The 11772-nt window shown below is 38.2% G+C and overlaps 1 protein-coding gene across 5 annotated transcripts in view; it reads right to left on the minus strand.

The window, feature by feature from the left end:
- ghrhra (growth hormone releasing hormone receptor a) overlaps window positions 1-11772 on the minus strand; it is a 31371-nt gene that overhangs the window by 4526 nt on the left and 15073 nt on the right. For all 5 annotated transcript variants that reach the window (XM_077516893.1, XM_077516874.1, XM_077516883.1 and 2 more), the window contains exons 3-10: window positions 7429-7536; window positions 5124-5224; window positions 4948-5045; window positions 4146-4278; window positions 3919-4072; window positions 1330-1390; window positions 1165-1234; window positions 999-1093 (exon numbers count right to left, since the gene is read on the minus strand). In XM_077516893.1, coding sequence (XP_077373019.1) covers window positions 999-1093; window positions 1165-1234; window positions 1330-1390; window positions 3919-4072; window positions 4146-4278; window positions 4948-5045; window positions 5124-5224; window positions 7429-7536 — 820 coding nt within the window. The remainder of the gene's footprint in view (window positions 1-998; window positions 1094-1164; window positions 1235-1329; window positions 1391-3918; window positions 4073-4145; window positions 4279-4947; window positions 5046-5123; window positions 5225-7428; window positions 7537-11772) is intronic.

Consider the following 11772-nt stretch of genomic DNA (forward strand, 5'->3'; position numbering starts at 1 on the left):
TGACACTGTCATGTGACACACAGCACAAACACATGGGCCAGACAGGAGCTGGATTCACGGTAAAAAGTAAAACAAATAAATAAATAGTAAATTATAGTTATAACTTAACATTAATCCCGCGGCTATAACGGTCCAACAATAATGTTAATACAACTGCTAACTAATGCTGGCTAACTGAAATACTTTTAGATCCGAAAAAGTTCAATATAATCTACTGACAAAAAAAATATACAGGGGTAAAATGGTTGCTCTGACTAAAACTAGACTAAAATGTTAACAGTTTTGTTGACTAATACTAGACGAATAAAATTACATTTTCTTGGACTAAAATAAAGGACTAAAATACTAGATTTATAGTCGACTAAAAATGGACTCAATAAAAATGTAACAAGCGTGACGGAAATTGGACTAAAACTGAGACTGAATTTTAAAATGGCAGACAAAATTAACACTACTTTGAACAATCCTGTTGGGTGATATATCTATTTCGGGTATTGTGCTATTTTTAAGGTCTTCCCGTCATTATACATTAATTCAGTTGAACAAAAATCAAATACAAACGTTATCCAAAGGAATAATAGAAGGTCACCTCAGTACACTGCACATCCCGTATAATATTTTTTGTTTTGTTTTGGTTATTTAACATGGACATGTATCATGTGTATGACTATATGTGTGTTAGGGTAAAAAGGCATTAGCATGTAGCATTATATTCACCAAAGTCATCTTAAATAGCTCTACTAAATGGTATAAGGTCAAAAGCAAGGACATTTTTGAGGGTTTGACCTTGTCGCAGGTTTGCTTGCAGGCAGACATCAAAGGTTTGATTTTAGAAGTCAAATTCAATCAGTGCAATGTTGAAAGAAGCTTTGTGAAGACGCTTGATCTACCAGGTTACGACTCCTGCCAGTTTAGAGCGTCATTCCAAGTCAAACGCTATTTATTTATTTTTTTCCACATCAAAGCTTATCTTAATATTTCATCTTCTTGTGACTCACATAAAATGTCCGGTGTCGTTGTTCCCGGACATGGTGGAAGATTTGAGCTTCTGGACCAGGATGCGGATCACGTTGATGAAGATAACGATGTTGACCTGGTCGATATGACAGCGATTTATTAGCGCATTTGGAATATTCGGACGTGAGACAAACAAAAGCAACTCACCAGCAAGGAAGCTGTTATTGGACCTTTGATAATCCACCAAATGCCAACATTGTCTGTGTCATCCCAGCAACTAGCCACATGTCAAATAAACGATGATTTGGTTTGTTTGCTGTGACGTGACTAAATGTGACAACGTACTCTACTGTATACTGTATAATATCATACCCTCTGTTATCATAGAAGAATCTGGTCAGCACCCAAAGGATGAGAATAGTCGACGGGAGGCCTGCGACAGGTAACAGTGATCAAAGGTGAATATGCAGAATTTTGAACAACACTGCAAAACCAAAGGGTGGCAGTATGCCACCGTTGATTCAAATAAAATTACATTACAATAAAACACAATGTTTAACCTCATTCTTTAATTACTACAATCCTGATATAACATAAAAATAAATTAACAAAAAATTAAATGTTAATTTTACTGGAAAAAAATATTTAAAAAAACAATGAAATGGTCTATTTGACTTAATAAAAGGGAAGTATTTTAATTTACAATGTAGCAAAACGTAATACATAGAAAAAGATATACAAACGTAATCATAATTAAAACAACCATAATTAACAACCTTATTAACTGATTAAATGCCATTGACGGATATAGGCGTCAAAGATGCATTTTAACTGGAATGATAGTGAATGAGTTTTAATATTGAATACTATTTTGAATACATTTAATAGGTGACAACATCTTGTAAATAAATAATCACATAAATAAGAATTTATTTTTGGGATGGGCGAGTCCCAAATGGGGTTGTTGCCCAGCCTTATTTCAAGGTGCTAGAAATAAGCGACTATAGAAAATGGAAAAACTTTTATGCAACTTCAAGGGTAAATGCAAGATTTGGATATAATGGTCTGTCTTTAAAATTATCTGCCATTGTTTTTTTGTTTTTTTTGTGGAAAATGTTATATATTGAAATTCTCCGGTTCGAGTCCAGGCTCGGACCTTTCTGGGTGGAGTTTGCATGTTCTCCCCGTGCCCGCGTGGGTCTTCTCCGGGTACTCCGGTCTCCTCCCACATTCCAAAGACATGCATGGCAGGTTGATTGGGCGCTCCGAATTGTCCCTAGGTGTGCGTGTGAGTGTGGATGGTTGTTCGTCTCTGTGTGCCCTGCGATTGGTTGGCAACCAGTCCAGGGTGTCCCCCGCCTACCGCCCAGAGCCAGCTGAGATAGGCGCCAGCACCCCCCGCGACCCTTGTGAGGAATAAGCGGTCAAGAAAATGGATGGATGGATATATATTGAAAGTTCTAGTGCAGGAGTGTCCAAACTTTTTCCTCTGAGGGCACATACAGAAAAATAGAAAGCTGCAATGGCCACTTTGATTTTTTTTTAAGCTAGTTATTAACACATTCATTGCCAGACGAGCAAAAAATGCATCATGAATGAGTTAAACATAGTAAAAATCAATGAAGCAATTATAAATGGTTGATATAATGTACAGTTACTTATTGAAAACTGCTAACAGTCACAAGGCAAATAGTGACCACTGTGTGCCATTATAATAGATACGCCTCTCCACTGAGCAGCAGCTGAATCCCAACTTGACATTCTGAACCACAACAAGAACAATCGGTCGTCAACTGACCACACTTAAGAACCATTCATTTAATGTGATGTTTGCACAAATTGGACCTTGACACTAAGCAACAAGTGGATGAAACTATTTTTATTTCTGAAACTGAATTATTAGCTGCAAATTGATGTCTTTGCATAGCTAGAAATGTTTAATCCACCCTCTTTTTTTTTTTTTTTTAAACAGCATTGAAAAATAATTTTTAGTATTTGCCGCGGGCCGCCAAAAATTGTATGGCGGGCCGCAAATGGCCCCCGGGCCGTAGTTTGGACACCCCTGTTCTAGTGGTATTGGTAACTAACCAAGATGAGTACACGTACTGGTATTGGTCTGAAAAAAAATGATAATAAAACAATAAAATGGCCAGTCTTAGCTATTTTCATTTTATTTTTCAATAAATCCTTTAATTTATTATGCAATGGAAAAATACAATTGAATATAATGAAAGAAAACTCAAGCAAACCTGAACTAAATTAACATTTTATTATTTGAATTTGATTTAATAATAATAATAATAAATATATCTTAACTCATTAGCTCCCAAAAACATATAAATACGTTATATTTTAAATGTTTTAAGTGTCCCAAAGACGTTTTTACACATTTTTGTTTGTTTGTTTGTTTTATACCAGAGCATATATGATGTAGTCTCTCTACTGCAGAAAATGGTTGAGTGGCAGCAGAGTATAAGAGATCAACCAGGCCATGTTAAAACGAGCTGATTTCCCCACAGTTCAAAGCAGATTTGTGAATAATGATGAAACGTAGCTATGTTCTATTGCTAATTGCTGCACAGCGGAAACAGATAGGAATATACTTTTTTTCCTGATAAAATAAGAGACTCTAATCTCTCTTTTGGTAGGTTCCATATTTTTATAGCAATAGGACATAATATTCTGCGGGCCTTGCAAAATCAGTCAAAAACCAGGAAAATACTACAGTGAAAATGGCTGGGAGTGAATGAGTTAATAACAATGACATATACTGAACTTCTTGCATTTTGAATACAAAGTTGATATAAATAAGTGTTCCTTATTCCTACTTTAATTGGCCTAACTTACAATACAACTCAAGCAGTCCTCCGCTAGACGCGTCTTCGTCCTTCACCCGCATTGCGGACAAGATAAGAGCGACTCCTGACACCTTATTAATTAACAGCAAACACACTGACTCACCCCATCCAATCAGGATGTACCACCAGAAGTACTTCCTCTGGGAGACAAAGGTGAGCGCCAGCAGGGTCTGCAGGTACATGCCCTCCACCAGCAGCCAAAAGTAATTGGCCAGGATGCTAAACTGGAAGAAGGCCACGGCCGACTTGCACGCCGCCTGACGGGTTTCGTAAACGTCGTTAAGGTCAACATCGTCGCACGCTTGACGTCTCCGGTCCGCGCCGGCTCACCGTGGACACGGAGCAGTGGTCCAGCGTCTCGTCCGCGAACAGCACCGTGTCTTTGACGAAGACGGCGCTGGCCCTCAGGACGAACGAGGAGAACAGGTTGACGTGAATGTAGTTCCGGGTGCAGTGGAACTTCCTGAGAAGAGCGGGAAAAATGTAACCATGAGCCACATGCTGCTTCACCACAACTACTTGTAGCGCACTTAACTCATTTGCTCTTTACTCATTTGCGCACTTTACTCAATAACGTGTAAATACGTTTTTTTTTAATGTTCTAAGAGTCCCAAAGACGTATTTATACGTTTTGTTTTGTTTGTTTGTTTTTTTAATGCTAGAGCATACAGAAGGCTTTGATGCAGCCTCTCAACTGCAAAGAATGGTTGCAGAATGGTAGTTATTACACAAACGGCCAGCAGGTGGCAGCAGAGCAAAGGAGATCAACCAGGGCCATCTAGAAAAAAAGCTAAATTACTTAGAATTTTAAATAGATTTGTGAAAACTGATGAAACTTAGCTCTCTTCTAATGCTAATTGCTGCAAAACGGAAACAGATAGAAACATACTTTTTTTTCCTGATGACAAAAAGAGACTTTAATCTTTCTTTTGGTAGGTTCCATGCTTTTATAGCAATTGAACACAATATTCTGTGGTCCTTGCAAAATCAGTCAAAATCCAGTAAAACAGCCGGGAGCGAATGGGATTACTTCTGTGAAAATGGCTGGGAGTGAATGAGTTAACCTGTAAGCTGCAGTCGCACCAAAACATTCGATATAATTCTTTGATTTTTGTTTTGTTTTCGTTTTTACCTGAAGGCAGTGAACACCACGATGGCGGTTATGAGGGAGATGAGGGAGGTGGCATAGCCCACAGTGTACACCTGTCTAAAGGTGGACAGGTAACTGGTCTGCAGGCGGGAAACAAAGTACAGAGCAGCCTCGTTAGTATGACGTGGCATATAAGAACGTGTTTGATTACAACTAACCTCTGATTCAGGCCCGTTGTCATCACTAAAAGCACAGACTTCCTGGTAGGGCGGATAAATGTCCGACCAGCCGTCTGTTGTGCAGTTCCTGTAAACGAACCCTTACCATGGAAACAAACACAAAGACACCAAAGATAATTAACAAAGTAAAAAAACAAACCTTCATTTAAAACAGACAGTTTGGAGACAATATGGCCGAAACTGTTGAGTCATGTCATACCCATGAACTGTTGTATTAGGGTTGATAAACTTCAGCTGTCAGGATGTGCGACCTGAGGTTTTAAAACAGCCAAGGTTTCAAAGTAGGTTTTCAAATGAGAGTTAGGCTACCAAGCATGGTAATTGAGTGGAAAATTCAGCTGTTAGAATGTGTGACCTCATTTTTAAACAGTCAAGGTTTTAAAGTAGGATTTCAAAGCACAGTTTGACGTATGAGCAGGTTCATGATTTTTAACAGTTGTTACAAAATTGAGTTTAAAAATTCAGCTGTGATAATGTGTGACCTCAGGTTTTAAAACAGCCAAGGTTTCAAAGTTGGTTTTCAAAGGAGAGTTAGGCTACAAAGCATGGTAATGACTTTTAAAAGTAGTTACCAAATTGAGTGGAAAATTCAGCTGTTAGAATGTGTGACCTCATTTTTAAACAGTCAAGGTTTTAAAGTAGGGTTTCAAAGAAGAGTTTGACTCCTGAGCAGGTTCAATATTTTTAACAGTTACAAAATTGAGTTGACAAATTCCGCTGTGATAATGTGTGGCCTCAGGTTTTAAAACAGCCATGGTTTCAAAGAAGAGTTAGGCTTCCAAGCATGGTCATGACTTTTAACAATTGTTACAAAATTGAGTGGAAAATTCAGCTGTCAAAAAGTGTGACCTCATTTTAAAAACAGTCAAGGTTTTAAAGTAGGGTTTCAAAGCAGAGTTTGACTACCAAGCAGGTTCATGATTTTTAACAGTTGTTACAAAATTGAGTTGAAAAATTCAGCTGTGATAATGTGTGACCTCAGGTTTTAAAACAGCCAAGGTTTCAAAGAAGAGTTTGGCTTTCAAGCGAGGTCATGACTTTTATCAATTGTTACAAAATTTGGTTTTAAAAAATTCAGCTGTCAGAATGTGCAATTTCAGGTTTTGAAACAGTCAAGGTTTCATAGTAAGGGTTCATAGTAGGGTTTCAAAAAAGAGTTAGGCTTCCAAGCATGGTCAAGACCAGTTGTTACAAAATTCAGTGGAAAATTCAGCTGTCAGAATGTGTGACCTCATTTTAAAAGAGTCAAGGTTTTAAAGTAGAGTTTCAAAGCAGAGTTTGACTTCTGAGCAGGTTCAGGATTTTTAACAGCTGTTACAAAATTCAGTTTAACGTTTCAGCTGTCAGATGTGCAAAATCATGTTTTGAAACAGCCAAGGTTTCAAAGTAAGGTTTCAAAGATGAAGAGTTTGGCTTTCAAGCGGGGTCATTAGTTGTTACAAAATGGAGTGGAAAAATGCAGCTGTGATGATAATGTGTGACCTCAGGTTTTAAAACAGTCAATGTTTCAAAGTAAGGTTTGAACAAAGAGTTCAGCTTTCAAGCGGGGTCAAGACTTTTAGTTGTTACAAAATTGAGTTAAAAAATTCAGCTGTCAGAATGTGTGACCTCAGGTTTTTAAACAGTCAAGGTTTAAAAGTAAGGTTTCAACGAAGAGTTCGGCTTTCAGGCGGGGTCAAGACTTTTAGTTGTTACAAAATTGAGTTAAAAAAATTCAGCTGTCAGAATGTGTGACCTCAGGTTTTTAAACAGTCAAGGGTTCAAAGTAGGGTTTTAAAGGATAGTTTGTCTTCCAAGCAGGGTCACAAATTTTAACAGTTGTTACAAAATTAAGTGGGAAAATTCAGCTGTCAGAATGTGTGACCTGGGGTTTTAAAACAGTCAAGGTTTCAAAGTAGGGGTTCGAAGGAGAGTTTGGCTTCAAAGGAGGGTCACAATTTTTAATAGTTGTTACAAATTAAGTTGAAAAATTCAGCTGTCAGTTGTTATAAAATTCAATGTGAAAAAAATGATGTTTTTATTTCCCCAATATTTCTAAAAAGGTCATTTTAGAGCTGTAATTTTAATACCACAATACCATAATATTTTTTTCTCACTTTCTTCATACCATCAGAATCTAATATTGACCCATGCCTAGTAGCAAATCACTGTAAGGGACTACCGGTACATTTTTTAAGTGACTTTTACAATCCCTGCATATTATGTTGTAATAGCGAGCGGGGTCTGCATGCGCAGTGGTCCAGTATGTAACCCAACATGCAACTTTGAGCATTTTCCAACTGACCTTGACCACTGGAGAAATGCTGAAAGATGTCCGAGCACGACACGTTGACCACCTGACCCACGTCGGCTCTCAACCAGCATCCGATCTGGTCCCACTCAGTCTGGCATGCTGCAAGCATGCAAAGGAAAGAAATGCTTATCCAAACAAACTATGTCTCAATGATGTGGTTGTCCAATAAAAAGTTTGTTTGTCCAAATATTTGAATGTAATATATGTAATATTCGGGGTTATATAATATTAAGGTGTAGTATTTATTTTGGTTGCATTTATACTGTCATGTTGCATGTGGCCCTGTGAGGGCAACCACCCTCTTCTAACCCAAATGCTTTCTCCTAATATTGCATAAAGAAATACTGTACCTTCTACCTAGCAGTCACAAACCTCCGTGAATATTTTTATGACATTTGTCTTGAGTTCATCAAACAACCCGACAGCTTCCATCCGACAAAGCGGCTAAAAAGAGCCTTTCCCTCACTCTCCTTTCTAAAAGTGTCTTGCTCGACTTGGGCTTCCTGTCACACGGAGCAACCGTTTTTTTTCCACGCGCTGTCTTACATTTCAGAGGCTCTTACGTAACCGTCATCGCTCGGGACGAGGGCCGAGGAGACAAGGTGGAGGTAAACAAGTCAAAACTAGTCGGAGGAACTTGACTCAACAGCTCACAGGGTTCCGCTGATGAGATGACAAAACATATAGTCACTAATATGCAACAATAGGAATGATGGGGGAGGGGATGTCAATCATTATGCCCCTGGCTGATGTGACAGCAAAATACATGTCAAATATATTCACTGCAGGGGATAGTTGCTCTAAAAGTAAATACTGGAAAGATGTTTTTCTTATTCTACTAAAAACACAAACCTTGCCTTGGCTCACGCATGTTCCAAAAATTCATTTTTAATGAAAAGTTCGTGTTCCAAATACTGTCCCCATGTGTCTATTTCTGTCCATTCGTATGTGTTGAAGGGAATTCAAGTGACGTCACCTCAATGGTGTGACCTGAAGCGGACGATAGTGCGCATGGAAGCGAGTCGCCTCCGAGGCTTCCTGTCGCAAAGGTCACGTCACAGGGTTATTTCAGAAAGATTTGCTGGCATGTATGTAAATATGTGATGGGGATGTCTCCGTGCAGCAAAATAAATTGTGCTGCACACACTACACACTTTTTATGATGCACGCATGCCGCACAGGCTTTCATTGCACCCCCCATCAAGCAGGCAATGTTTTCAACAGCGTGGGTTGGTTTGTGTGCAACTTCCTGTTTGATGATTTTTGATACATCAACCTAGATGTTGTTGTTTTTTTTTATGATGGGGATCTATTCCTATTCTTGGTGCTCCTTGCTAAACAATTTGCATGAAAATCCTCACATGGATTATGTATATTTATTCATAATAATGTTTGGTATGACTTATCCTGTGAGAAAGGTATTTATTTATTTAACGAAATGTGTATGTTGCATTGTATTTGATTCATTTTATTTTGCATTCATTTATATTGAAGTCAACCCCCTTAAAAAAAAAAAAAAAAAAAAAAAAAAAAGGACAATAATATGTTCTTTTGGTAGCAAAACAGCAGCAAAATCCAGTAGTTTTTTTTTTTTTTTTTTTTTTTTTAAAGCAATATCAGAAGGCGGCCATTTTGCCACTTGCTGTCGACTGAAAATGACATCAATGTTGCTCAGGGCTCAGGCAATGACTAATCACAGCTAATCTGTTTTCTGAAGCTGAGCTGTGATTGGCTGTCACCTGAGACCTGAGCAACAGTGATGTCATCTTCAGTTGACAGCAAGTGGCAAAATGGCCATAAAAGTATGCAAAAAATGCTCTTAAATGTTGTAACTATGTTCTGATTGTATAAATAAAATCAAATAAAATCCAAATAAAAAATGGCTGCCTTATCACTAACAGAAGGCGGCAATTTTACCACTTGCTGTGGAGTGAAAATGACATCAATGTTGCTCAGGTTTCAGGTAACCCCCCATCACAGCTCAGCTTCAGAAAACAGGTGAGCTGTGATTGGTTGTCACCCGATGCAACTGTGATGTCATCTTCAGCCGACAGTCAGTGGCAAAATGGCTGCCCCAAGATGGATGAAAAGGGCTGGATTTTGCGGCATAACTCATATTCCACAAGTCTCTATTATTATTATTATTATTATTATTATTATTATTATTATTATTATTATTATTATTTTATTTTTATTTTTATTTTTATTTTTATTTTTTATTTTTTTTTTGAACAGTGGTATCACAAGATGATACATTTGCATTATATATGGTTGTAATCAGCAGTGGTTTAAAACAAGCTATATAACAAAAATATTTTATTCTTGACTTTAGAAATTAAGAAAATGTAAAAAATCCGATCTTTTTCCCATCATTTTCAGAGGAATGGGACAGCCCTAATAACTAATGCAAAATAAATAACATAATGGGTCCTATTTTCTTGCTCAGTGCAGTCGAACTATGCACATGAGTTTTATTCCTTTTGGTACTAGAAATGTGCCGTTGTGGGAGTAAACACAAATGACTAGCTTCCCGGCTAAAAATAAGAAGACGCACCTCTTCTTATTCCCTTGAAATTCAGCACAGGAGAAGCACACTATTCACATGGCAGAAGCATAAACGGACTAGTTGGAGTCCTTGCAGGACACTGACTTGTGCAAAATCAATCAATCAATCAATCAATCAATCAATCAATCAAACATTATTCATATATACTATAGCACCTTTCATACATTAAAATGCAATGGTCACTATCAGGCTTCTGCAAAGCTTGCTGATGAGCTCATCATCAATTTATTCAATTCAAAATGCATCTTGGAACAACAAAAACAACAAAAAGTCAGGTTCCATTAAGAACCTCTTAACTGGACACGAGTCCACAAGCGTTACTAATAGCCTAACATTAATAATGGTCGCATCGCATTGAAATCATCACGACGGCTCAGTGGCTTTCTAGGTCACAAAAATAATGCAGCATCGTTGTTGCTGCCGCTCTTGTCGATGACACGAGGTATAAACGCGACTAGTCAAAATATCTGCCGGCAACTTTTAAATTCCTATGTGTGTGTGTGTGTGTATGTGTGCGTGTGTGGGTGGGGGTGTGCATGTCTGTGTGTATGTTACCACAGAAAGATACCAGTTGAGCATTAATACATGTGGCTGCTCAGTACAATTAATTAGAAGTCAAGTGCATATGTAAATATAAATAGCATGTATGCTAAATACTTGTTTCCGCTTCTTCATCCATTATTTGGGACTTTAAAATAATAATTATAAATCAAAAGTTGAGTTGTCTTAATTTATTCTACTGAGCCAGTTGTCAAACTCTTCTTCGTGTGTGTCTGTATCTGTATAATACTGCCCCCAGGTGGCCAAAGCTCGCACATCATGAAATCATGTTTACATTTAATTTAATTATTATTGTATTTTTTTTTTAAATAAAGTACAATATCATAGAGTGGTATTTTTTATACTAAAAAAAAAAAACTTTACAAGTGAATTGACTTTACTAATTTATTTCCTATGGGATTTCTTTTCATTAGCGCCACGTTGTGTTCGACTTTGGATGTACCAGCGTACTGTTAATTTTCAAATCAATAAGGTTCTCGCCCTGACAAATGTTCTGAGCCGCGGCTATCAATGAAGCTTCAAGCTAAAGACAAAGTCGATAGCCAGGTCCTACTAGCGGCTTCCCAATCGATACATTGCACCACAGTTCATTCAGGAATTGGACTGCTTTGAGGCAGTAGTCACATTCCCATGTGGAAATGCCTCTGCGCTGGATTTGGAAGCTCGAAGTCAGACAGATCCTCATTTTTAGCTGAATTCTATGATGTAACGTTTGTCCTCGTTTATCAATACGCCACATGCATAATGGAAAGGTGCGCTTGTTTTCCCCAGGACCGACATCTTTCCATCGAGGCGTAATCACAACGGGGTGATAGGTGGGAGGATCCACGTGTCACATCATTTGCTCCCAATGAGGCCAACAAACAGCGGCTTAAGTGCAAAAAGCCCTTTCGCGAGGAGGAGAAGAAGAAGAAAGAGAGGAAGAAGCCCAAAGCTTTTCTCTCTGTTGGTTTGGCCTTTTGTGGCTGAGGGCTTTAAAAGGGACGCTTTGACACTTGAATGTCACCTTATTTAGGATTAGACGCACTCTTGTGGATTGCTTTGGACACCCAGGGGAGAGCGTGCTGATGATGATGATGATGATGATGATGATGATGATGATGACTGTGGATGGCGCCATCGCAGCGAGAAGGCTGAGAGTCAAGCGTTTATGCTAACAAATATTCGTGTCAAATTGGACTTTCTTTCTTTTCGACACAGATGATGAC

The sequence above is a fragment of the Festucalex cinctus genome, chromosome 1, assembly GCF_051991245.1.
Source record: "Festucalex cinctus isolate MCC-2025b chromosome 1, RoL_Fcin_1.0, whole genome shotgun sequence".
NCBI lineage: Eukaryota > Metazoa > Chordata > Actinopteri > Syngnathiformes > Syngnathidae > Festucalex > Festucalex cinctus.